This window comes from Hemiscyllium ocellatum, chromosome 5 (genome assembly GCF_020745735.1).
Source record: "Hemiscyllium ocellatum isolate sHemOce1 chromosome 5, sHemOce1.pat.X.cur, whole genome shotgun sequence".
Lineage (NCBI taxonomy): Eukaryota > Metazoa > Chordata > Chondrichthyes > Orectolobiformes > Hemiscylliidae > Hemiscyllium > Hemiscyllium ocellatum.
In genome coordinates, this window is record NC_083405.1 from 139,940,242 (window position 1) to 139,965,246 (window position 25,005).

The 25,005-nt window shown below is 47.0% G+C and overlaps 1 protein-coding gene across 1 annotated transcript in view; it reads right to left on the reverse strand.

Annotated features, from left to right (window-relative positions):
- LOC132816188 (IQ motif and ankyrin repeat domain-containing protein 1-like) overlaps positions 1 to 25,005 on the reverse strand; it is a 73,416-nt gene that overhangs the window by 35,155 nt on the left and 13,256 nt on the right. Inside the window, exons 3-7 of the mRNA XM_060825684.1 lie at positions 24,543 to 24,734; positions 18,155 to 18,280; positions 16,590 to 16,729; positions 13,520 to 13,574; positions 338 to 430 (exon numbers count right to left, since the gene is read on the reverse strand). Coding sequence (XP_060681667.1) covers positions 338 to 430; positions 13,520 to 13,574; positions 16,590 to 16,729; positions 18,155 to 18,280; positions 24,543 to 24,734 — 606 coding nt within the window. The remainder of the gene's footprint in view (positions 1 to 337; positions 431 to 13,519; positions 13,575 to 16,589; positions 16,730 to 18,154; positions 18,281 to 24,542; positions 24,735 to 25,005) is intronic.

A 25,005-nucleotide genomic window follows, 5' to 3' on the forward strand; every position in this document is an offset into this window, starting at 1 on the left:
TACATTTACCCTTTCACCAAACACTACGAGCAATTTAGCATGGCCAATTCACTTAACCTGCACATTTTTGGACTGCCATGTTATTCACCTGTCGCAGACTTCACCTGCAAGTCTCATGCTTCCATTCCCCATCACAGCAAACAGGAACTCTGGCAGAGTGCTTGCATGTTCTAGCCATCAGATACTGGCTCAGTAATTGAGAAAGAGAGAGAAAGCATACGCAACAGAGAGAGAGGGAGAGAGTGAGAAAGAGGAAGAAAGTTACTGTGAGCAAGAAAGAGGGGGCAAAGTGAAAACAGAACACTGAGACTCATGCCTCCCAAATCCTCTGACTCACCTGCAGTGTGATGTCTGTTTTACTCATGTTTTTAGAAACACACTTGTCATGTTCATTAATGCGTTTGTTAAGCTCACAGTAGGCTTTGTGCAGCTGCAAAGAAAATGGTTGCAGTTAATCTCTTAGCTGTATTCCCAGAGTTGGTTTCATACACGACTCAGGATATTCACAAACTAAATAAATACTGCAGTGAGCTTCGGCAGAGGGTCCGGAAGTTTTAAACATTATTGGATTCTGAAGAAATATCAGAGAGTTGGAAAACTGCTGTCACACCCCTATTCAAAAAGGAGACAAGCAACAAGTGAGTAACTATAGACTGATTAACCTCACATCTATTGTTGGAAAAGTTTTGGATTCAATTATTAAAGAATTAACAGCAGAACATTGGAAAATCACGATCTAACCAAACAGAGTCAGCTTGCCTTCATGAAAAACACATCTGACTGATTTATTAGATATTGATTCGAGGAAGTCTCAACCAGAGTGGACAGAGAGAAACCAGTCAATAGATTGTATTTAGAATTTCAGAACACATTTGACCAGATACCCCACAAAACATAATTAGGTCAGAGGCCATTATGTTGGAGGTGATATATAGGTGTGGATACAGAATTATTCATGGGCAGGTAACAGCAAGTGTGGAGAGGGGGGTTTTACAGGTTGATGTCCCTGGCCTTCCACAGGGATCTGTACGGGCACCGCATTACTGAGCCGTTAATGTTATTCCTCTGTTCAAGAAGGGGAATATGGCTAATTCAGGGAGTTTTGACACAGAGTCTCACATCAGTGGTTGGCAAGCTATTGGAAAGAATTCTTAGGAGTAGGATTTACGCACGTTTGGAAAATCATGATCTAATCAAACAGAGTCAGCTTGGCTTCATGAAAGGGAAGTCAAGTCGGACTGATTTATCAGAGCTTTTCGCAAAGTCTGAATCAGGGCAGAAATAGAATGCAGAGAGTCTGTCAGGAAGGACACACAGGTGACAGGGCAAAGGGATGGGTTAGAGGGTATCTGCTTCAATGCAGAGTGTCAGGAATATGAGTGATGAACTGAGCATGGATCAGTACCTGGGGATACGATGTTTTGACCATAACGGAGATGTAGATTTCACAGGGACAGGAATAGTTGCTGGATGTTCCAGGGTTCAGATCTTTTAAAAAGAACAGGGAAGGGGCTAAAACAGGAGGGGGAGTAGCATTGTTAATTAGAGAGTGCATCACAGCTACAGAAAAGGAGGTTGTTGAGGTGGGTTTGTCTAGAGTCAGTATGGGTGGAAGTCAGTAATAGGAAAGAGCAGTCATTTTATTGGGTGTTTTCTATATCCCCAACCCCTCCCCACCCCCACCCCCACACACACACACACACCAATAGCAGCAGCAGATGTAACAGAGTTGTTGTTATAGATGACTTCAACTTCCCCAAGTGCAGATGATCTGGATGGAGCTGATTTGGTCAGGGGTGTCCAGGGAGGGATTTCTGACCCAATCTGTAGGAAGGCCCGTGAGGGGAGCGGCCATATTGGATTTGGTGCCGGGCAATGAGCCAGTCCAGGTGTCAGATCTCTCAGTGGGACAGCATTTCAGTGACAGTGACCACAACTGCCTCACCTTTACCGTAGCCATGGAGAGGGATAGGAGCAGACAGTATGGGAAGGTATTTAATTGGGGGAAGGGAAATTATACTGCTATTAGACTGGAGCTGTGGAATATAAATTGGGAACAATTATTCTATGGGCAATGCACAACAGAAATGTGGAGGCTGTTTAAGGAGCACTAGTTGGGAGCAATGGATAACTTTGTCCCAATGAGACAGACAAGGAATGGTAAGGTGACAGAGTCTTGGATGACAAGAGAAGAGGAGCTTCATGTCAAGAGGGAGAAGGAAGCTCACTTAGGGTTGATGAAGTAAGGATCTGGCACAGCTTTAGAGGATTACAGGGTAGCTCGGAAAGAACTCAAGAATGGACTGAGGAGAGCTGGGAGGGGACACGAAAAGGCCTGGACGGGAAGGATTAGAGAAAATCTAAAGGAGGTAGAGGAATTGTGAGGGGCAGGTCATACCTCACAAGCCTTATCATGTTCTTTGAGGAATACGTGAGGAATAAGAGAATGATCAGAGAGAGGGTAGGGCCGATCAGGGATAGTGGAGGGAACTTGTGCCTGTAGTCTCAAGGAGAGATTCTACTTGAGTTTTTTGCTTCAGTATTCACCAGAGAAAGGGGCTTTGTTGAGAGTGAGAACACTATGAACCAGGTTAATAGGTTTGAACAGATTGATAATGAGGAAGTGGTTGTACTGGAAATTCTGGAAAACATCAACGTAGATAAGTCCCCAGAGCTGGACCAGATATATCCAAGGATACTACAGGAAACGAGGAGTGAGATTTCTGCACTTCTGGCGATGATCTTTGCATCCTCACTCTCCATGGGATGATTGGAGGGAGGTGAATGTTGTTCGTCTGTTCAAGAAAGGGAATAAGGAAATCCCTGGGAATTACAGACCAGTCAGTCTGACATCTGTGATAAGCAAGGTATTGGAAAGGATTCTGAAAGTTAGGATTTATGACTATTTGGAAAAACATTGTTTGATGAAAGGTAGTCAGTATTGCTTTGTGAGGGGCGGGTCATACCTCACAAGCCTTATCAGGTTCTTTGAGAATGTGACGAGCCAAGTTGATGAAGGTTGAGCAGTGGATGTGGTGTGTATGGATTTCAGTGAGACATTTGATAAAGTTTCCCACAGTAGGCTCATTCAGAAAGTTAGGGGGTATGGGATACAGGGAAATGTAGCTGTCTGCATACAGAATTGGCTGGCTGAAAAAAGCCAGCAAGTAGTTGTGGATGGAACTTATTTCACCTGGAGCTCGGTGACCAGTGGTGTCCCACAGGGATCTGTTCCTGGGCCTCTGCTGTTTGTAGTTTTTATAAATGACTTGGATGAAGAAATGGAAGGGTGGGTTACTGAGTTTGCCGATGACACAGAAGTCAGTGGTGTTGTAGGGTTGTTAAGAAGACGTGTGGTGGTTTGGCTTTCATTCACAGGGGGATTGAATATAACAGCCGCGAGGTTTTGCTGCAGCTCTACAAAACCCTGGTTCGACCACACTTCGAATATTGTGTCCAGTTCTGGTCGCCTCATTAGAGGAAGGATGTAGATGTTTTAGAGAGAGTGCAGAGGAGATTTATCAGGATGCTGCCTGGACTGGAGGGCTTGTCTTATGAAGAGAGGTTGAGTCAGCTTGGGCTTTTCACAGTGGAGAGGAGGAGGAAGAGAGGTGACTAGGTAGAGGTGGACAAGGTAATGAGAGGCAGAGATAGAGTAGATAGCCAGAGACTTTTCCCCAGGGCAGAAATGGCTGTCATGAGGGATTATAATTTGAAGGTGATTGGAGGACGGTATAGAGGAGATGTCAGAGGTAGATCCTTTACAAAGAGAGAGTGGTGGGTGTGTGGAATGTACTGCCAGCGGTGACTGTGGAGTCAGAGACATTAGGAATATTTCAGCAACTGCTGGACAAGCACATGGTCGGCAGTAAATTGAGGGGTTAGGTTAGGTTGATCTGAGATTAAGATAAACGCTTGGCACAACATAGTGGGCCGAAGGGCCTGTACTGTTCTATGTAAGTATAGTCTAATGGCTCTGTGCATGGCAGGTAATGTCTTACTGACTTGATTTAATTTTTCGAGGAGGTGACAAAGATGATCAATGAGGATAGAGCAGTGGATGTTGTCTGCATCGATTTTAGTAAGGCTTTTAACAAATCCCTCATCCAGAAGATTAAGGTGCACAGGATCCATGGTGACTTGGTGGTGGGGATTCAGAATTGGTTTGCCCATAGAAGGCGAAGGGTAGGGGTGGAAGGGTGTTTTTCAGGCTGGGGGTCCATGTTCATTTTGTAAGGGTGAACAAAAGAACATGATCCAATTGATTAGCATAGCAGGCTGGAGGTCCAAATGGTCTACTCCTATTCCTATTTCTTATGATTTATTTAATCAATCCAGTCTCCCGGTTAGAATTTTACAGGTTTCTACAAGAACCCCATCACTCTTCTCAATTTCAGTAAACTAATGTAGTTTACAAAATACCATGCAAGGACTGCACAAAACACTATATAGGGCAAACAGGAAGACAGCTAACAATCCGCATACATGAACATCAACTAGCCACGAAACGACACGACCAGCTATCCCTAGTAGCCACACACGCAGACAACAAGGAACATGAATTCGAATGGGAAAACACTACTATCATAGGGCAAGCCAGACAGAGAACAGCCAGGGAATTCCTAGAGGCATGGCATTCATCCACAAACTCCATCAACAAACACATCGACCTGGACCCAATATACCAACCACTACAGCGGACAGCTGAAACTGACACCCGGAAGCGGCAAGGACAGACCACTATAAATACCGGAAGAAACATCAAAGAAGCGCTTCGCTGGAGGCTCCAGAGCACTGATGATGTCGCCTAGCCAGGGGATGAAACGTTTGCAACAAAAACTTCCAGCTCGGCGAACAGAACCACAACAACGAGCACCCGAGCTACAAATCTTCGCACAAACCTTGAACACTTCAGTAAATACAGTCTAACTGATCCAGTCTTTCCTCCGGTGTCAGATCCTGCCATCCCAGGAATCAGTCTGGTGACCCTCCGCTACCCTCCCTCCATCACCAGGACATCCTTCCTCAGATACGGAGACCAAACCTATACACAATCTTCCAGGTGTGGTCTCCCCCAGATCGTGTATAACTGCAGCAAGACATCTCTGCTCCTGAACTCGAATCCTCTCGCTATGAAGGCAAACATCCCATTTACCTTCTTCACCGCCTGCTGCACCCACACTTACTAACTGTACCTCTTATGCTCCCATCCAAATCATTATATAAATGATGAAAAGTAGTGGACCCAGCACCGATCCTTGAGGCATTCCACTTGTCACAGGCCTCCAGTCTGAAAAACAATCTTTGAGCCAGTTCTATATCCAAAGGGTTAGTTCTCCCTGTATTCCATGAGATCTAACCTTGCTAATCAGTCTCCCATGGGGAACCTTGTCAAATGCCTTACTGAAGTCCATATAGATCACATCTACTGTTCTGCCCTCATCAAACTTCTTTGTTACTTCTTCAAAAAGCTCGATCAAGTTTGTGAGACATGATTTCCCACACACAAAGCCATGTTGACTATCCCGAATTAGTCTTTGCGTTTCCAAATACACGTACATCCTGTCCCTCAGGATTCCCTCCAACAACTTGCCCATCACCGAGGTCAGGCTCACTGGTCTATAGTTCCCTGGCTTGTCTTTACCGCCCTTCTTAAACAGTGGCACCACATTAGCCAACCTCCAGTCTTCCGGCACCTCACCTGTGACTATCGATGATACAAATATCTCAGCAAGAGGCCCAGCAATCACTTCTCTAGCTTCCTACAGAGTTCTAGGTTACATCTGATCAGGTCCCGGAGATTTTTCCACTTTTATGTGTTTCAAGTTATCCAGCACTTCCTCCTCCGTAATACGGACATTTTTTTAAAGGTGTCACCATCTATTTCCCTACATTCCGTACCTTCCATGTCCTTTTCCACAGTAAACACTGGTGCAAAATACTTGCTTAGATCCTCCCCCCCATCTCCTGTGGCTTCACACAAAGGCCGCCTTGCCGATCTTTGAGGGGCCTTATTCTCTCCCTAGTTACCCTGTTGTCTTTAAAACCCTACAGCACGGACACAGACCCTTTGGCTCAAACTGGTCCATGCCGACCAAAATGTCCTTCCTGAAAAGGGCTCATGCCCGGAACATGGACTCTCCTGCTCCTTGGATGCTGCCTGACCTGCTGTGTTTTCCCATCACCACACGTTTCCACTCATGCCGACCAAAATGACCATCCACACTAGCCCCATTTCCCGGCCCTTGGCCCATATCCTTCCTGAGGAAGGGCTCATGCCCGAAACGTCGATTCTCCTGTTCCTTTGATGTTGCCTGACCTGCTGCGCTTTTCCAGCAACACATTTTTAAGCTCTGATCTCCATCTGCAGTCCTCACTTTCTCCACATCCTTCTAATCCTTTCCTATCTGTGTATTTGTCCAAATGCCTTTTAAATGTTGTTAATGGACCCACCTCAACCACTCCCTCTGGCAGCTCATTCCATATGCGTACCACCCTCTGTGTAAAAAAGTTGCCCCTCAGGTTCCCTTTGATTCTTTCCCCCTAACCTTAAACTGATGCCCTCTAGTCCTCGATTCCCCAAAGCTGAGAAAAAGACTGAGTACATTCACCCTATCCATGCCTTTCCTGATCTTATACACCTCTATGAGGTTTCCGAAACCCCCATCCCTCAGTCTCCTACGCTCTAAAGGGAAAAGTCCAGGCTTGTCCAACCTCGCCCTACAGCTCTAACCATTGAGTCCAGGCAACATCCTTGTAAATTTCTTCTGCACTCTTTCCAGTTTAATAACATCCTTCCTACAACAAGGTGACCAAAGCTGAACACAATACTCCAAGTGCGGCCTCACCAACATCCTGTACAACTGCAACATAACTTCCCACCTTCTATACTCACTGCCCTGACTGATGAAGGCCAATGTGCCAAAGGTCCCTGTCTACCTGGGACTCCACTTCCAGAGAACCGTGCACCTGAACTCCAAGGTCCCTCTGTTCCACTACACTCCTTAAGGCCCGAACATTCATCATGACACTCCTACCTTGTTGTGGTTCTGCTCGCCGAGCTGGAAGTTTTTGCTGCAAACATTTCGTTCCCTGGCTAGGGAACATCATCAGTGCTATTGGAGCCTCCTGTGAAGCGCTGAAGATTTGTAGCTCGGGTGTCCGTTGTTGTGCGCTTCACAGGAGGCTCCAATAGCACTGATGATGTTCCCTAGCCAGGGAATGAAACGTTTGCAGCAAAAACTTCCAGCTCGGCGAGCAGAACCACAACAACGGACACCCGAGCTACAAATCTTCAACCAGACTTTAAACTCCTACCTTGATTTGACTTTCCAAAACACAAGACCTCACACTTATCTATATTAAATTCCATTTGCCATTTCTCGGCCCACTTCTCCAGCTGATCAAGGTCTTGTTTTAGTGTAACCTACAAACTTACTAATCATGCCCTGTACATTGCCATCCAAATCATTGATATAGATAGCAAACGGTAATGGGCCCAGCACTGACCCCTGAGGCACTCCACTAGTCACAGGCCTCCATTCCGACAAGCATCCTTCCACTATTACCCTCAGCTTCCTACCATCAAGCCAATTGTGTATCCAATTTGCCAACTCCCCCTGGGCTCTAACCTTCCAGAGCAGGCTACCATGTGGAACCTTATCAAAAGGCCTTACCGAAATCCATATAGACTATGTATCTCCCTGCCCTCATCAACCTTCCTGGTCACTTCATCAAAGAACTCTAACAAATTTGTGAAGTATGACCTCCCATGTACTAAGCCATACTCACTACTCCTAATCAAACCCTGCTTTCCAAATGCAGGCATAACGTATCTCTTTGAATTTTCTCAAGTACCTTACCCACCACAGATGTTAGGCTGACTGGGCTATAGCCCCCAGGTTTTTCTTTGTAGCCCTCCTTGAATAACAGCAAAATATTTGCTTCTGGGACTTAACCCCTAGTTAACAATGACACAAAACTATCAGCCAGGGCATCTGCAATTTCTTCTCTAGCCTCTTGCACAAGATGTTACCGACATATCTCAAAGATTTGGAGTGGGAACCAAATGTAAATGTCTAGGTTTGCAGATGATGCAAACTAAATGTAAGTGTGTGCTGTGAGGAAGGTTTAAAACATTGGACTGCTTGAAAATGAGGTGGAGAAGTAGTAATAGAGAACAAAGAAATGGCGGAGGAATGGAAGAGGTACTTTGCATTAGTTTTCACAGTGGAAGACCCCAGCATTACACCAAAACACCCAGAAAGTCAGGGCAGAGGTGAGTGTCGTGGCCATCACTAAGGAGATGGGGTCAGGAAGCTGAAAGGTTTGATGGTGAATAAATCACCCAAACTGGATGGACTACACCACCGGGTTCAGGAGGGGATAGCTGAGGAAATAGTGGAGATCTTGGTGTGATCTTTGTGAATCACTGGAATCAGGGAGACTCCCAGGGAACTGGAACAAGGCTAGTGCCACACCCTGTTTAAGAAGGGAGAGCAACAGAAGTTAAGAAGCTCTCGGCGGGTTAGTCTGGTCTTAGTCATTGGTAAGATTAGATTAGATTAGACTTAGATTAGACTTACAGTGTGGAAACAGGCCCTTCGGCCCAACAAGTCCACACCGACCCGCCGAAGCGCAACCCACCCATACATTTACCCCTTACCTAACACTACGGGCAATTTAGCTTGGCCAATTCACCTGACCCGCACATCTTTGTGACTGTGGGAGGAAACCGGAGCACCCGGAGGAAACCCATGCAGACACGGGGAGAACGTGCAAACTCCACACAGTCAGTCGCCTGAGTCGGGAATTGAACCCGGGTCTACAGGCGCTGTGAGGCAGCAGTGCTAACCACTGTGCCACCGTGCCGCCCTTAAGATGTTAAAGTCCATTATTAAGGATGAGATAGTGGAGTACTTGGAAGTGCAGGGTAAAACAGGGCTGAGTCAGCACAGCTTCACCAAGGGGAGGTCATGCCTGATCAATCTGTTAGAATTCTTTGAGGAGGTAATGAGAAAATTAGACAAAGGGGAGCCAACAGACATGACCTATTTGGATTTCCAGAAGGCCTTTGACAAGGTGCTGCAGAAGTACCACACAACACAAAGGAGGGTATTGTCAATGTGAAGGCGGGTCTTTATCTCCACAAGGACTGTGCAGTGGTCACCTTTACTGATACTATCCTTGCTACATGGATCAGCAGCTGGCAGATTGATAAGGATGCGGTCACGGGTGTTTTTTCCTCTTGTTGGTTCCCTCACCACCTGCCGCAGACCCAGCGTAGCAGCAATGTCCTTAAGGCAGCCGAGCCACTCTGGATGGTGGACATTGAAATGCTCCACCCCAGAGTACATTTTGTGACCTTGTCATCCTCAGTGCTTCTTCAAGGTGTTGTTTAACATCAAGGAGTACTGATTCATTAGCTGAGGGAGGGCAGTAAATGGTGACCAGCAGGAGGTTTCCTTGCCCATGATTAACCTGAAACAGTGAGACTCCATGGGGTCCAACATCAATGTTGAAGATTCCCAGGGCCACACCCCTCCTGACTGTATCCCACTGTGCCGCCCCCCCTCTGCTGGGTCTGTCCTGCCGGGGGGACAGGACATATCCAGGGAGGGGGATAGTGGGGTCTGATTTGATTTATTATTGTCACATACACTGAGATGTGGTGAGAAGTATTGTTTTGTGTGCTAACCAGACAGATCATACCTGACATAAGTACATCAGGGGAATGGAACACAACGTTACAGCTACAGAGAAAGATCAACTCTAATATGTGAGAGGTCTGGTCATTGGCTGATAACCGTGAGGAAAGAAGCTGTGTTTAAATCTGTTGATATGGGTTTTCAAACTTATGGGAGATTGTCTGTGAGGTGTGAATCCCTGGATATGACTGTGTCAGACTGTTGCTCGGGTAGTCTGTGAGACAGCTCTCCCAGTGTTGGCACTAGCCCCCTGATGTTAGTGAGGAGCTCCCTGCAGGGTCAACAGGGCTGTTGTAATTCTCATTTAAGCTGATGTCAGGTGGTCTGCCCAGTTTCATCTGTTCCTTCACATTTTGTACCTGTTTTGGATACAACTGAGTAGCTTGCTGTGCTGTTGCAGAGGGTACTCTCTCCTCATTCATGGACCCATAAGAGTTTTTATGCTAAACCCTCTCAGTTGCCTGTAGGTCCTAGATTGAGAAATATTGCTCTTAAACATTGTAAAACAGTCATCCAAGTGTTTACTTGTCTTCAGGAACAGGTCTGGTGCAGCATCACTTTTCAGCTCAGAGATAAAACTGAGCAGGCCCTGCCTTTCCCAGTGGCTGCAACAAAAGCAAGACATGGTTTAGGGAGAGGTTTCACACTCCCCCCTCCATCTCGCAATAAAACAAGTTCTCAAACACTGAGTCAGAATGTCATAAAGCCTGGGAAACCGACCCTTCGGTCCAACCAGTCCATGCCAACCAAAACCCCAAACTAAACGAGTCCCACCTGCCTGCACCTGGCCTATATCCCTCCTAACCTTTCATATTCATGAACTTATCCAAATGTCTTAAACATTATAACTGGACTTGCATCCACCGCTTTCCACACACAAACCACTCACTGTGTAAAGACATTGCCCCACATGTCCATTCTTCTCTCACCTGAACAATGTGCTTCCTCGTTTTCAACTCCCGAGGGAAAAGACCCTCATCATTCACCTCATCTATGCCTCTCAACTGCTACTGTCCAGGGAAAAAAGTTCCAGTCTTTCCCATCCATTTTTATTCCTGAAACCCTCCATTCCCAGTAACATCCTGTTAAATCTTTTCTGAATCCTTTCCAGTTTAATATCTCTCCTGTAGCAGGGTGACCAGAACTGCACACAGTACTCCATTCAACCTCACAGCTGTGTTTACTCATGAAACAACAGTCCAACAATGCATTGTAAATGTGAGATGAGGGGGCTCGATCTACCATTGCTGTGCTATCTTTCTATAAATGCATCAATAATCCCATTGTTCACTTAGTGAAGAAACAAAGAGAACCCTACCTGAAGAATGCAGCCCTCCCAAACAGCTGAGGTATTGGATATCAATATTTCTTGCTGCTGTGTAACCTGGCAGAATTATTACCTTCTCACACCTGACTATCTGACACTACAAACATTCCCTTTATGCGAATTGCAAACAGAATCCCATGCCTGTGGGTAATCTGAAATAAAAACAAAAACCCACTGGGAACACACAGCAGATTCTGGCCAGATCTACGGAGAGAAACTGCATTGTGCGCCCACGGTTTTGGGGAAGTACATTAATAATGCAGAGAGCAAAAGAGAAAATGCTGGAAAAGCTCTGACAAAGGGTCAGTTAGGCTCAAAACGTCAGCTTTTGTCCCGCCTTACAGATGCTGCCAGACCTGCTGAGATTTTCCAGCATTTTCTCTTTAGGTTTCAGATTCCAGCATCCGCAGTAATTTGCTTTTATATAATAATGGAGAGAGGATTAGCCAACTCCTAAGGAATAGAGACTTGAGATTAGATTAGATTACTAACAGTGTGGAAACAGGCCCATCGGCCCAACAAGTCTACACCGACCCACCGAAGCGCAACCCACCCATACCCCTACATTTACCCCTTCACCTAACACTATGGGCAATTTAGCATGGCCAATTCACCCTGACCCGCACATCTTTGGACTGTGGGAGGAAACCGGAGCACCCGGAGAAACCCACGCAGACACAGGGAGAATGTGCAAACTCCACACAGTCAGTCGCCTGAGTCGGGAATTGAACCCGGATCTCTGGCGCTGTGAGGCAGCAGTGCTAACCACTGTGCCACCGTGCCGCCCTAACAGGATAACAGGAAGCATTTTCAGGATGACAACCTGGGACTAGTGCAGTGCCCCAGCAATCAGCGCTGGGACCACAATTACTTGCAACATGTATTAGTGACCTGGATAAGGAAAGGGAATTTCCGATTGGCAAGTTTGCAAATGACTCAGGAACCTGTTGGAAAGTAAGTAGTGAGGATGAACACAGACAAGTTAAGTGAGGGACGTGAAATATAAAGTGGAGAAATGCAAGATTATGCATTTTGGGAGGAAGAATAGAGGAGCTGAATATTATTTAAATGGAGAAAGATTACAGAATGTTAGAGCACAGATGAATTTGAGATTGCTTGTGCATAAATCACAAAATGTTACTGTCCTAATTTTAAACAAAAATCATCCTTGAGGGCATTGCTGGCTGAGCAGCATTAAAAGCCCAACCCTGGGTGCACTGGAGAAGGTGGTGGTGAGGCCATTAATGGGAATTAAAATAAAGGCCACCTTCTCCAGTGCACCTAGGGTTGGGCTTTTAATGCTGCTCAGCCAGCAATGCCCTCAAGGATGATTTTTGTTTAAAATTAGGACAGTAACATTTTGTGATTTATGCACAAGTAATCCCAAATTCATCTGTGCTCTAACATTCTGTAATCTTTCTCCATTTAATTTTTTTATATCAGGCAGGCGAATGCAGATGCTGGAGATCAGAATTAAGAGTATGGTACTGCAAATGCTGCCTGACCTGCTGTGCTTTTCCAGCACCACACTCTCGACTCTTTTTTATATCGATTGATTGATTGATTGCTGATTGATCACCAGTTCCTTATTCATTGTCTCCTTCCTGGGAAGGCAGAGAACAAAATGGATTGGTGCTGGTCTTCACTGTTCAATAATTCCTACATTGCTGTAGAAAATACAGCTCAGAAACGGGACTTACACCGGTTTGATTATAGGAATGATAAAATAAAACAAAGAAAGATCAGCAAAATATTATCAGGATAAAAACCCTGGGAAAATGGAAAAAATGAATCAGACGAGAGGGTAAGTGAACAGAGAGGGCAGGCTGGGAATCAGAGATACACAAAGTAGTAATCTAAGTAGGCAGATCATAACAGGAAAGTGCCAGAGGTCAAAGGATCCCCTCCGAATGACTGATCGAGAGCTGGCCATCAGTTTCCACAGAAATGCTAAGGAACAGGAAGGATGTGGAAGCATTGGAAAAGGTGCAGAGGAGATTTCCCAGGATGTTGTCTGGTCTGGAGGGAAGGTCTTATGAGGAAAGGCTGAGAGACTTGGGTCAGTTCTTATTGGAAAGAAGAACGCTAAGAGGGGATTTGATAGAGACATCCAAGATGACCAGAGGATTAGATAGGGGAGACAGTGAGAGTCTTTTTCCTAGGATGATGACGTCAGCTTGTACGAGAGGGCATAACTACAAATTGAGGTGTGATAGGTTTTAGACAGATGTCAGAGGCAGGTTCTTTACTCAGAGAGTGGTAAGGGGGTGGAATGCCCTACCTGCTAATGTAGGTAACCCAGCCACATTAGGGAGATTTAAACAATCCTTAGATAAGCACATGGATGATTTTGGGATAGTGTAGGGGGACGAGCCGAGAATAGTTCACAGGTCGGTGCAACATCGTGGGCCGAAGGGCCTGTTCTGTGCTGTATTGTTCTATGTTCTAACAGTTCAATTTACCAGGCTCCCACAGGGACAGGTACCTCATGTTGATATTGGGCCAGTTCCTTTGTGATTTCTGAAATCTGATTCTGAATCCTGGAGAGAAGAAAAATTAGATCTTAGGTTAGAGAATCACAGTTTCCCCCAGCACCTCATATTCACACATTTACTTCAACTAAACCCTCCGATTTTTAACTATAATGCCCTGTTTTATTTCCCTGGATTCCAGTTCCCTCGTTGTCATTGGGCTAGATTTTTTTTTAAAAATCAAATTTCACCATCTGCCATGGTGGGATTTGAACCCATACCCTCAGAACGTTAACCTGGGCTCCTGCATCACCAGCCCAGTGAGGTTAGCACTGTGTAACTAACTCCCCTAGTTTGGGCCCATTGCCAATGATTGCTTGTTGAGGCTCTCTTTTACAAGTGGTTGGCGTGGTGTATATAGATTTCAATAAAACATATGATAAAGTTCCCCACGGTAGGTTATTGCAGAAAACATGGAGGCATGGGATTGAGGGTGATTTAGTGGTTTGGATCAGAAATTGGCTAGCTGAAAGGAGACAGAGGGTGGTGATTGATGGGAAATGTTCACCCTGGATTCAATTACTAGCGGTGTACCACGAGGATCTGTTTTGGGTCCACTGCTGTTTATCATTTTTATAAATGATTTGGATTTGGGCATAGAAGGATGAGTTAGTAAATTTGCAGGAGAAAGTGAGGACTGCAGATGCTGGAGATTAGAGTCGAGAGTGTGGTGCTGGAAAAGCACAGCAGGTCAGGCAGAATGATAGGTTAGTAAATTTGCAGACAAAGTTATGGATAGTGCCAAAGGATGTTGCAGGTTACAGAGGGACATGGATAAGCTGCAGGGCTGGGCTGAGAGGTAGGAGTAACAGGAATGCAGAGTACTGGGCTAATGGTAAGATTCTTGGTAGTGTGGATGAGCAGAGAGATCTCGGTGTCCATGTACATAGATCCCTGAAAATTGTCACCCAGGTTGATAGCATTGTTAGGAAGACATACGGTGTGTTCACTGTTATTGGTAGAGGGATTGAGTTTTGGAACCATGAGATCATGCTACAGCTGTACAAAAATCTGGTATGGCCACACTTGGAGTATTGCATACAGTTCTGGTCACTGCATTATAGGAAGAATGTGGAAGCTTTGGAAAGGGTGCAGAGGTGATTTACTAGAATGTTGCCTGGTATGGAGGGAAGGCCTTATGAGGGAAGATTGAGAGACTTGAGACTGTTTTTGCTAGAGAGAAGAAGGTTGAGAGGTGACTTAATTGAGATGTATGAGTCCATTAGCAGAAAAAGGTTCTCACTGTCAACCCTATCTAAACCCCTAATCATCTTGTAAAGGTTGTAGTTTCTTTACTCAGAGTAGTAGGGGCATGGAATACTCTGCCTGCAATAATAGTCAACTCGCCAACTTTAAGGACATTTAAATGGGTATTGGATAAACATATGGATGAAGATGGAATAGTGTAGGATAGATGGGCTTCAGATTGATTCCACAGGTCAGCACAATATCGAGGGCCGAAGGGCCTGTGCTGTGCTGTTCTGTGTTCTACATGTCTCAGCATTCAACTGTGTGGTCGAACCAGCCGGTGTGCTCAGCTATCACAGCATTAGCAGTTTTCTGAGCTCTCTAACTCAACCTCAGCAGCAAAGCTCATGCACTTGTGTGACTGTCATTCTCGCAACACCCACACACATGCACATTCACACACAATTACATATACACATAGGCAAACACACATACTGAAACATACTCACAGATATGCACATACATGCTGGTGGGCCAGTTAGCTCAGTTGGCTGACCAACTGGTTTGTCCGCCACAAGTTCACCTGTACCTCCACACACATCATCTATTGCATCCGCTGCACCCGATGTGGCCTCCTCTATATTGGTGAGACAGGCCGCTTACTTGCGGAACGCTTCAGAGAACACCTCTGGGCCGCCCGAACCAACCAACCCAATCACCCCGTGGCTCAACACTTTAACTCCCCCTCCCACTCCACCGAGGACATGCAGGTAGCAGAACACAACTACACGACGGCTGGAGGAGGAGCGCCTCATCTTCCGCCTGGGAACCCTCCAACCACAAGGTATGAATTCAGATTTCTCCAGCTTCCTCATTTCCCCTCCCCCCACCTTGTCTCAGTCGGTTCCCTCAACTCAGCACCGCCCTCCTAACCTGCAATCCTCTTCCTGACCTCTCCGCCCCCACCCCACTCCGGCCTATCACCCTCACCTTGACCTCCTTCCACCTATCCCACCTCCATCGCCCCTCCCCCTAGTCCCTCCTCCCTACCTTTTATCTCAGCCGGCTTGGCTCTCTCTCTCTTATTCCTGATGAAGGGCTTATGCTCGAAACGTCGAATTCTCTATTCCTGAGATGCTGCCTAACCTGCTGTGCTTTGACCAGCAACACATTTGCAGCTGTGATGCAGAATGATGCCAACAATTCCCACAACAGCTAGGGCCACCATAAAGGACTCTCCCAAAGCATAGCAACTTTCAGGCTAAACCACCAGCAGCTCTCCATTGAGAGAACAACCTTCTGGTCTGGTAAACTATCGTAAACTTACCTTCCCCATTTTTTAACACACGGGTTAGTAAACACAAGTACACACAAAACAAAGTCTCGGACACAGGTCAGGAGTTCAAACCTTTGGTGAATATTCCCCTGACCTATTTCAGTAAGATGAGGGAGCAGCTCGTTGCTGGTATAGCTACAAACCTGCTTTGCCCACTGCCGGATATACTCAGCAATGATCTCTGAAAGCTGCTTTGAGAGGTGTATGTACCAGCTGCACCACTGGAGGGAGCAGTTTTCCACAATGTGCCTGTGGCCCAGACACCCATCATTGTGGCAGCAGCTAGCTCACTCCTGACCCAAAATGAGACAAAGAACTGTGGATGCTGGAAAACTGAAACTAAAACAGAAATTGCTGTCGAAACTCTGGCAGCAGAGAGAAAGCAGAGAACTTCTGGTGAAGGGTCAATGGAGTTGAAGGGTTGACTCTGTTTTCTCTCCACAGATGCTGCCAGACCTGCTGAGCTTTTTCAGCACTATCTGCTTTATTTCATTGCTGACCTGTTTGTTTCTTCCAGTTTCAGTTTCTTCTCAGCTGCTAATATCCGCTGCCTCTCTGATTCCATCTTCTCCCCCAGCGCCACAGTCGTACTGATGTCCCACTCATGAAGGATTTTTATGGCAGCATCAGTGGATGCTATCTGCTCAGAAACAAGTGACAAGACAATAATGACACAGGAAACAGAATCTCTCCACCATGTCAATGCCAACCTCACTTCGTCAGACTTTCCTAAAAAGGAATGCTGGGGAATGTGAACAGCACCACCCAGTAATCACAGCTCTCTCACAGCAGGGGGTGAAGTGCAGCATCAGGTTTGATCCAAACTGTGGCTGTAGTACAACTCCTGATCCCAGCCCCACCAAAGCACAGACCACCCATTACTGTCCCAGCTGATGTTTCCTGCCTGAATGTTAAGTTGGAAACCAGGTGATCTCAAATACCCGTTTCCTCATTCATGGGTAAATCCTAAAGCAGAATGCCAGGATCAATTCATCATGGCCACCCCTGCCTCAGCCAAATGGTCTAAAGTTCCTCTTTATATATTTCAGCTTCTCCACTCTCTGCTTTTCTTCCTTTAAGGCACTGTTTAAATTGATTCCTGGGTCAAATGTTTGATCATCCAATCCATTAAGACCATGAAAAAACAGGAACAGGAGGCGGCTATGTAGCCCCTCAAGTGTGCACCACCATTCACTAGGCTGATCCAACATTCCACACATCCATTTCCCACCCTTTCCCTGTAACCCACGATTCCCTGACTGATCAAGAACCTATCTATATCAGCATTCCTACCCGCTCCAGGTAATGTCTTTGCACAGGGAACAGGAGGGAGTTCCGAAGGTCTGCAGCAGGAACGGGAGGGAGTTCCAAGAGTCTGCGGGAATAGGAGGGAGGTCCAAGGGTCTGCGTGAATGGGAGGGAGCTCCGAGGGTCTGCAGGAATGGGAGGGAGTTCCAAGGGTCTGCAGTGGGAACGGGAGGGAGTTCCGAGGGTCTGCAGGAACAGGGATGGATTTCCGAGGGTCTGCAGTGGGAATGGCAGATAGGACAGGTCATGGGGACAGTGCTGAGCTGAAAGGTTGGAACTGGGGGAAGGGGAAATGAGGAGCTGAAAATGTGTTGCTGGAAAAGCGCAGCAGGTCAGGCAGCATCCGAGGAACAGGAGAATCAACGTTTCGGGCATAAGCCCTTCTTCAGGAAGGGGAGGGAGTTCCGAGAGTCTGCGGGAACAGGAGGGAGTTCCGAGAGTCTGCGGGAACAGGAGGGAGGTCCGAGGGTCTGTGGGAATGGGAGGGGGGGGAAATGAGGAAACTGGTGAAGTCCACATGGATGCCCTGGGGTTGAAGTGTTCCGAGGCGGAAGATGAGGCGTTCTTCCTCCAGGCGTTGGGTAGTGAGGGAGCGGCGGTGAAGGAGGCCCAGGATCTGCATGTTCTCGGCAGAGTGGGAGGGGGAGTTGAAATGTCCGGCCACGGGGCAGTGGGGTTGATTGGTGAGGTCAGAGGTCCCTAGCCTCTGACCTGCTCTTGTAGCCACTGTATTGATATGGCTGGTTCAGTAACTCACCTCCTCAGGTGTGATGCCATCTTCTGCGTAGATCCGAGGGTCCCCCCCATATTGTAACAACATTTCAAGTGCTGCCAGATGCCCACCAAAGGCTGCTCTGTACAGGGGGGTTCTTCCATAAGCACCCTGACAGGAAAAGGACACAATAAACAAATCAGTCCGCGATTAAACCATACACACACACAAACACATCACAGAGACAGAGTGAACACAGGAACACATGCTCATACACGCACACATATGCATGTGCAGACAGAACACGCAGAAACACTCACATGCACTCGGACAGAACACACACAGAAATCATGTGCGTGCTTACACACACACTACACACACACTACTCCACACAGATGCATGCACACGGACAGAACACGTGCACACACTGACACACATGCACACGGACAGAACACGTGCACACACTGACACACATGCACACATAGACACATCCTTTGAGGCATAGATTGGGCATGTGCAGAAATATCTTTATATGGTATAATCTCACTCCAGTAAAAATCTTTAATGACATCTCACACAGTGAAATAATCTGATCAGTGGGAGCAGACAGCTACCAACCTCACACCACCAAAAGTAAAATGGGAAAGCTAGCCAAGCCAGGGCATTTTGTGGGGAAGTACAGATAGTATTAAATCCATGGAAGAAGCATAAACATTGGCAAGAGAATCTGTGACTCTATGAGAAAACATTTGAGAGTCATAGGGGTCTACAGCACAGATAAAGGCAACTGAGACTTCACCAGTCAAAACCAACCACTTGACTATTTGAATCTCAATTGCCAGCACTTGGCCCACAGCTTTGTGTGCCTTGCCATTGCAAGTGTACATCCTCTTGTCACCTTATTTGCTGTGTTCCTACTTTGTACACTCTGTCCCTTCCTGTCCCACTCTGAATATTGTTCTCCAAATAGTTCCCTGTAATATTGGCAAATCCCCTTGCTTTCTAAGCCTACATTTCCCAATGACTCTGCAATTCATTTAAACTCTCTCTCCATCCCCAGTCATTTGATTCGCCAGGATTCTGGTTCAAGTGAAGCCTACCCATGCAGAACAGTTCCCTCTTAGCCCAGTGGTAGTGTCAGTGTCTCATGAACTGTAACCCATTCTCCCACATCAATCTCTGAGTCATGTACTTAACTCCATGACCCTATTTACTCAATGTCAGTTTGCCTGTGGTTTAGGATGTAATCAGAGATTATTACCTTGGTGGGTCAGCTCTCAAAATGAGTTCCCAATTGTTCAAAATCTTTCAGTACAACCTTCTTTCTAGTCCTCCCAACGCGCTGGATGACTAAAGAAATTGAGGGAAAAGCGCAGCAGGTCAGGCAGCATCTGAGGAGCAGGAGATTCGATGTTTTGGGCATAAGCCCTTCATCAAACTCCTGCCTGAAATGTCAATTCGCCTGCTCCTCGGATGCTGCCTGACCTGCTGTGCTTCTCCAGCACCACACTCTCCAGCGTCTACAGTGCTCACTTTCTCCAAAAGAAATTGAGGGTTTGATTAAGAAAAAGGTGTCAGGTAGAGACAGGATAGATCAAGTGAATCCTGAGAAGAGTATAAAGGCAGTAGGAGTACACTTAAGAGGGAAATCAGGAGGGCAAAAGGGACATGAGATAGCTTTGACAAATACAGTTGAGGAGAATCCAAAGGGGTTTTTATAAATATATTAAGGACAAAAGGGTAACTAGGGAGAGAATAGGGCCCCTCAAAGATCAGCAAAGCGGCCTTTGTGTGGAGCCACAGGAGATGGGGTGATACTAAATGAGTATTTTGCATCAGTGTTTACTCTGGAGAAGGACGTGGAAGGTCTAGAATGTGAGGAAATAGATGGTGGTATCTTGAAAAATGTCCATATTACAGAGGAGGAGGTGCTGGATGTCTTGAAGTGCATAAAAGTGGATAAATCCCCAGGACCTGATCAGGTGTAATCTAGAACTCTGTGGGAAGCTAGAGAAGTGATTGCTGGGCCTCTTGCTGAGATACTTGCATTGTCGATAGTCACAGATGAGGTGCCAGACGACTGGAGGTTGGCAAACGTGGTGCCACTGTTTAGGAAGGGTGGTAAGGACAAAACCAGTGAGCCTGACGTCAGTGGTAGGCAAGTTGTTGGAGGGAATCCTGAGGGACAGGATGTACATGTATTTGGAAAGGTAATAGATTGATTAGAGATAGCCAGCATGGTTTTGTGTGTGGGAAATCATGTCTCACAAACTTGATTGAATTTTTTGAAGAAGTAACATGGAAGATTGATGAGGGCAGAGTGGTAGATGTGATCTACATGGACTTCAGTAAGGTGAAGTCCATGGGAGACTGGTTAGCAAGGTTAAATCTCATGGAATACAGGGAGAACTAGCCACTTGGATACAGAACTGGCTCAAAGGTAGAAGACAGAGGGTGGTGGTGGAGGGTTGTTTTTCAGACTGGAGGCCTGTGACCAGTGGAGTGCCACAAGGATCGGTGCTGGGTCCTATACTTTTTGTCATTTACATAAATGATTTGGATGCGAGCATAAGAGGTACAGTTAGTAAGTTTGCAGAAGACATCAAAATTGGAGGTGTAGTGGACAGCGAAGAGGGTTACCTCAGATTACAACAGGATCTTGACCAGATGGGCCAATGGGCTGAGAAGTGGCAGATGGAGTTTAATTCAGATAAATGCGAGGTGCTGCATTTTGGGAAAGCAAATCTTAGCAGGACTTATACACTTAATGGTAAGGTCCTAGGGAGTGTTGCTGAACAAAGAGACCTTGGAGTGCAGGTTCATAGCTCCTTGAAAGTGGAGTCACAGGGAGAAAGGATGAAGAAAGCGTTTGGTATGCTATCCTTTATTGGTCAGAGTATTGAGTATAGGAGTTGGGAGGTCATGTTGCGGCTGTACAGGACATTGGTTAGGCTACTGTTGGAATATTGTGTGCAATTTTGGTCTCCTTCCTAACGGAAGTTGTGAAACTTGAAAGGGTTCAGAAAAGATTTACAAGGATGTTGCCAGGGTTGAGAATTTGAGCTATAGGGAGAGGCTGAACAGGCTGGGGCTATTTTCCCTGGAGCATCAGAGGCTGAGGGGTGACCTTATAGAGGTTTATAAAATCATGAGGGGCATGGATAGGGTAAATAGACAAATTATTTTCCTTGGGGGGGTTTGGAATTAGGGTGAGGTGAGGTAAGGGGAAATGAGGAAGCTGTTGAAGTCCACATTGATGCCCTGGGGTTGAAGTGTTCCGAGGCGGAAGATGAGGTGTTCTTCCTCCAGGCGTCTGGTGGTGAGGGAGCGGCGGTGAAGGAGACCCAGGACCTCCATGTCCTCGGCAGAGTGGGAGGGGGAGTTGAAGTGTTGGGCCACGGGGCGGTGTGGTTGATTGGTGCGGGTATCTCAGAGATGTTCCCTAAAGCGCTCTGCTAGGAGGCGCCCAGTCTCCCCAATGTAGAGGAGACCACATCGGGAGCAACGGATACAATAAATGATATTAGTGGATGTGCAGGGAAAACTTTGATGGATGTGGAAAGCTCCTTTAGGGTCTCGGATAGAGGTGAGGGAGGAGGTGTGGGCACAGGTTTTACAGTTCCTGCGGTGGCAGGGGAAAGTGCCAGGATGGGAGGGTGGGTTGTAGGGGGCGTGGACCTGACCAGGTAGTCACGGAGGGAAGAGTCTTTGCGGAAGGCAGAAAGGCGTGGGGAGGGAAATATATCCCTGGTGGTGGGGTCTTTTTGGAGGTGGCGGAAATGTCGGCGGATGATTTGGTTTATGCGAAGGTTGGTAGGGTGGAAGGTGAGCACCAGGGGCCTTCTGTCCTTGTTACGGTTGGAGGGGTGGGGTCTGAGGGTGGAGGTGCGGGATGTGGACGAGGTGTGTTGGAGGGCATCTTTAACCACGTGGGAAGGGAAATTGCGGTCTCGAAAGAAGGAGGCCATCTGGGGTGTTCTATGGCAGATACAGTGGAGGCGGAGGAATTGGGAATACGGAATGGCATTTTTGCAAGAGGTAGGGTGGGAAGAGGTGTAATCCAGGTAACTGTGGGAGTCGGTGGGTTTGTAAAAAATGTTAGTGTCAAGTTGGTCGTCATTAATGGAGATGGAGAGGTCCAGGAAGGGGAGGGAGGTGTCAGAGATGGTCCAGGTAAAGGGTTACAAAGTGAAGCTGAGTAGAATCACCGATAACAATGCTCCCTCCCTGATGAGCCCCCCCCTCCCCACTTTGAGTTCAATGGTACATCCCCCTCCCCCCTCCGATGAGCTCAATGGTAAATCCCCCCACCCCCGATGAGCTCATGGTACATCCCCTTCCCCCCTCCCCCACCATGAGCTCAATGGTACATCCCTCCCTGTTGAACTCAATGTGAGGATTGCAGATGCTGGAGATCAGAGTCTAGATTAGAGTGATGCTGGAAAAGCACAAACAAAGGGCTTTTGCCCGAAACATTGATTTTCCTGCTTCTCGGATGCTGCCTGACCTGCTGTGCTTTCCCAGCACCACTCTAATCCCCCCGATGAGCTCAATGGTACATCCCTCCCCAATGAGACCATTCCATTCTGTGCTCACTTTGAACAGAAGCTGGGTGAAATGATGTCACCTGCCCCAACAGCCCCAGGTACCCTGGACCCACAGTCACTGCTGCAGGGATCAGATCGGCCTTCCTGAGGGTGAACCCACAGAGAGGGACAGGCCCAAGTGGAGACCCTGGCCGTACACTCGGGTCCTGCATGGACCAGCCGGTGGGAGTAGTCACTGCCATCTTTAACCTCTTCCTCCTCTGACCTGACGTTCCCACCTGCTTCAAGGAGACCCAATTATACCAGTGCCAAAGTAAAACCTGGCAATGTGTCCCGATGCCTCCTGCCCAGTGGCTCTGACACCCATCATTATGAAATGCTTCGAGAAGTTAGTAATGGCACACATCAACCCCAGCCTCCCAGACTGACTTGACAGAATAAAATCACCTATCATCACAATGGGTCCAGAGCAGACCCCATCTCCCTGGGCCTACACTTATTCCAGGACCATCTGGATAACAAGGACACCTACATCAGAGTCTTGTTCATTGACTTTAGTTCCGCCTTCATCACCATAATTATGATGTTACTCATCTGCAAACTTCAAGACTTAGGATTCTGCTTCCCCCCTCTGTTACCGGATCCTCGACTTCCTGGCCAGCAGACAGCAGGCACCAAGGATAGGCTACAGTATCTCCTCCACCATAATCCTCAACACTATGCCCCGCAAGGTTGCCTACTTAGCCCCTTATAGTCCCTTATACACTTCCTCAGGAGGTGAAGGAAATGCAGCCTGTCCACAAAGACTCTGACCCATTTTTATACATGCAACACAGAAAGCACCCTTTCCAGATGCATCACAGCTTGGTAGAGCAACTGCTTTGCACAAGAAATGACAGAGAGGTGTGAACACAGGCCAGTCCATCACTCAAACCAACCTTCCATTCATTGACTCCGTCTGCACTTCCCACTGCCTCAGGAAAGCAGCCAACATCATCATAGACCCCTCCCCACCCCGGTCAGACTCTCTTACCCCCTCTTCCATCAGGCACAAGATACTAAAGTTTAAAAACACTGACCAACAGATTTAAGAACAGCTTCTTCCCCACTGTAATCAGACTTCTGATTAGACCTGGAATATATTGAAGCTAATTTCTCTCTGCACCCTTCCTCTCGCTGTAACACTATCTTCTAGGAAAAGGTCAGACTGCAAATGCTGGACAGTCAAAGTCAAAACGTGTGGTGCTGGACAAGCACAGCTTTCCCAGCTACCTTCCCCCTGCCCCACCCCCACCCTCCTGTTTATCTCTCAGCTCCCTTCCCCTCCACATTCCTGATGAAGGAGTAAAGCCAGAAATGTCGATGATCCTGCTCCTCAGATGCTGCCTGACCCGCTGTGCTCTACCAGCATCATTTTTTTTACCATAACACTATATCCTGCATTCTGCTCTATTACCCTGAGATGATGGGCAGGAGGGAACTCATGGAGTGATGCAGGAACCACATAGAGACACAGGGACACAGTGACACGTAGGGGATACACAGAGCACATGGAGATACAGGAAACACATGAGATCCAGAGACAGAGACACACAGAGACTCACTCCAAGACAAACCCATGGTGTCTTACAGAGAGGCAGAGGAACACACAGAGACAAGAGATATGCTGAGGACATGGAGAGAAACATCACGATACACAAACAGAGATGGGGACCCTCAGACAGTGAAAAACATGGATCAAGCCAGGCATACATGGAGACACATCCAACATAGTAAAACCTTGACTCTCCCTCGGTTGAAACTGCCTTCGCTCGGTGAACTCACATTACAGGGTGAGAGGTGAAAGGTCGTGAGCTGACCTTTCACCTTCACTAACCGTACAATACCTTTGAGTTGGGATTAGCTCCTTTTTCAATCAAGAACCGAATGGCCTCAGGATGCCCCCCACCGGAAGCCTCTGACAGAGGTGTGTTGCCATGTGCGTCAGTACAATCTGCCAGTGCTAACTGGTGCCGTCGCTGAATCACTTTCCCCATCTCATCATTTCGGATTCCATTTTTGAAGTCCAGATCAGAAACCTGAGGGACAATCAAAGAGAAGCATTTGCAAAAACACGGTATGCTGTCTGCAGAATCTCACCACTGTCCGTGGCCAACTCTGGGACCAATTCTCTTTCCACAGTGGTCAATGTCTTTCTCAGGCATGAATGCCACCATTCTGTTTTCATACTTCTGTTCATTAATTAAAGTAGCGTTGGAGCTTGAAAAGGCTCCTGTGTGACACCTTGTCAAAGGCCTTCTGGAAATCCCAACCCAATCTAGTCCCACCTGCCAGCACCCGGCCCATATC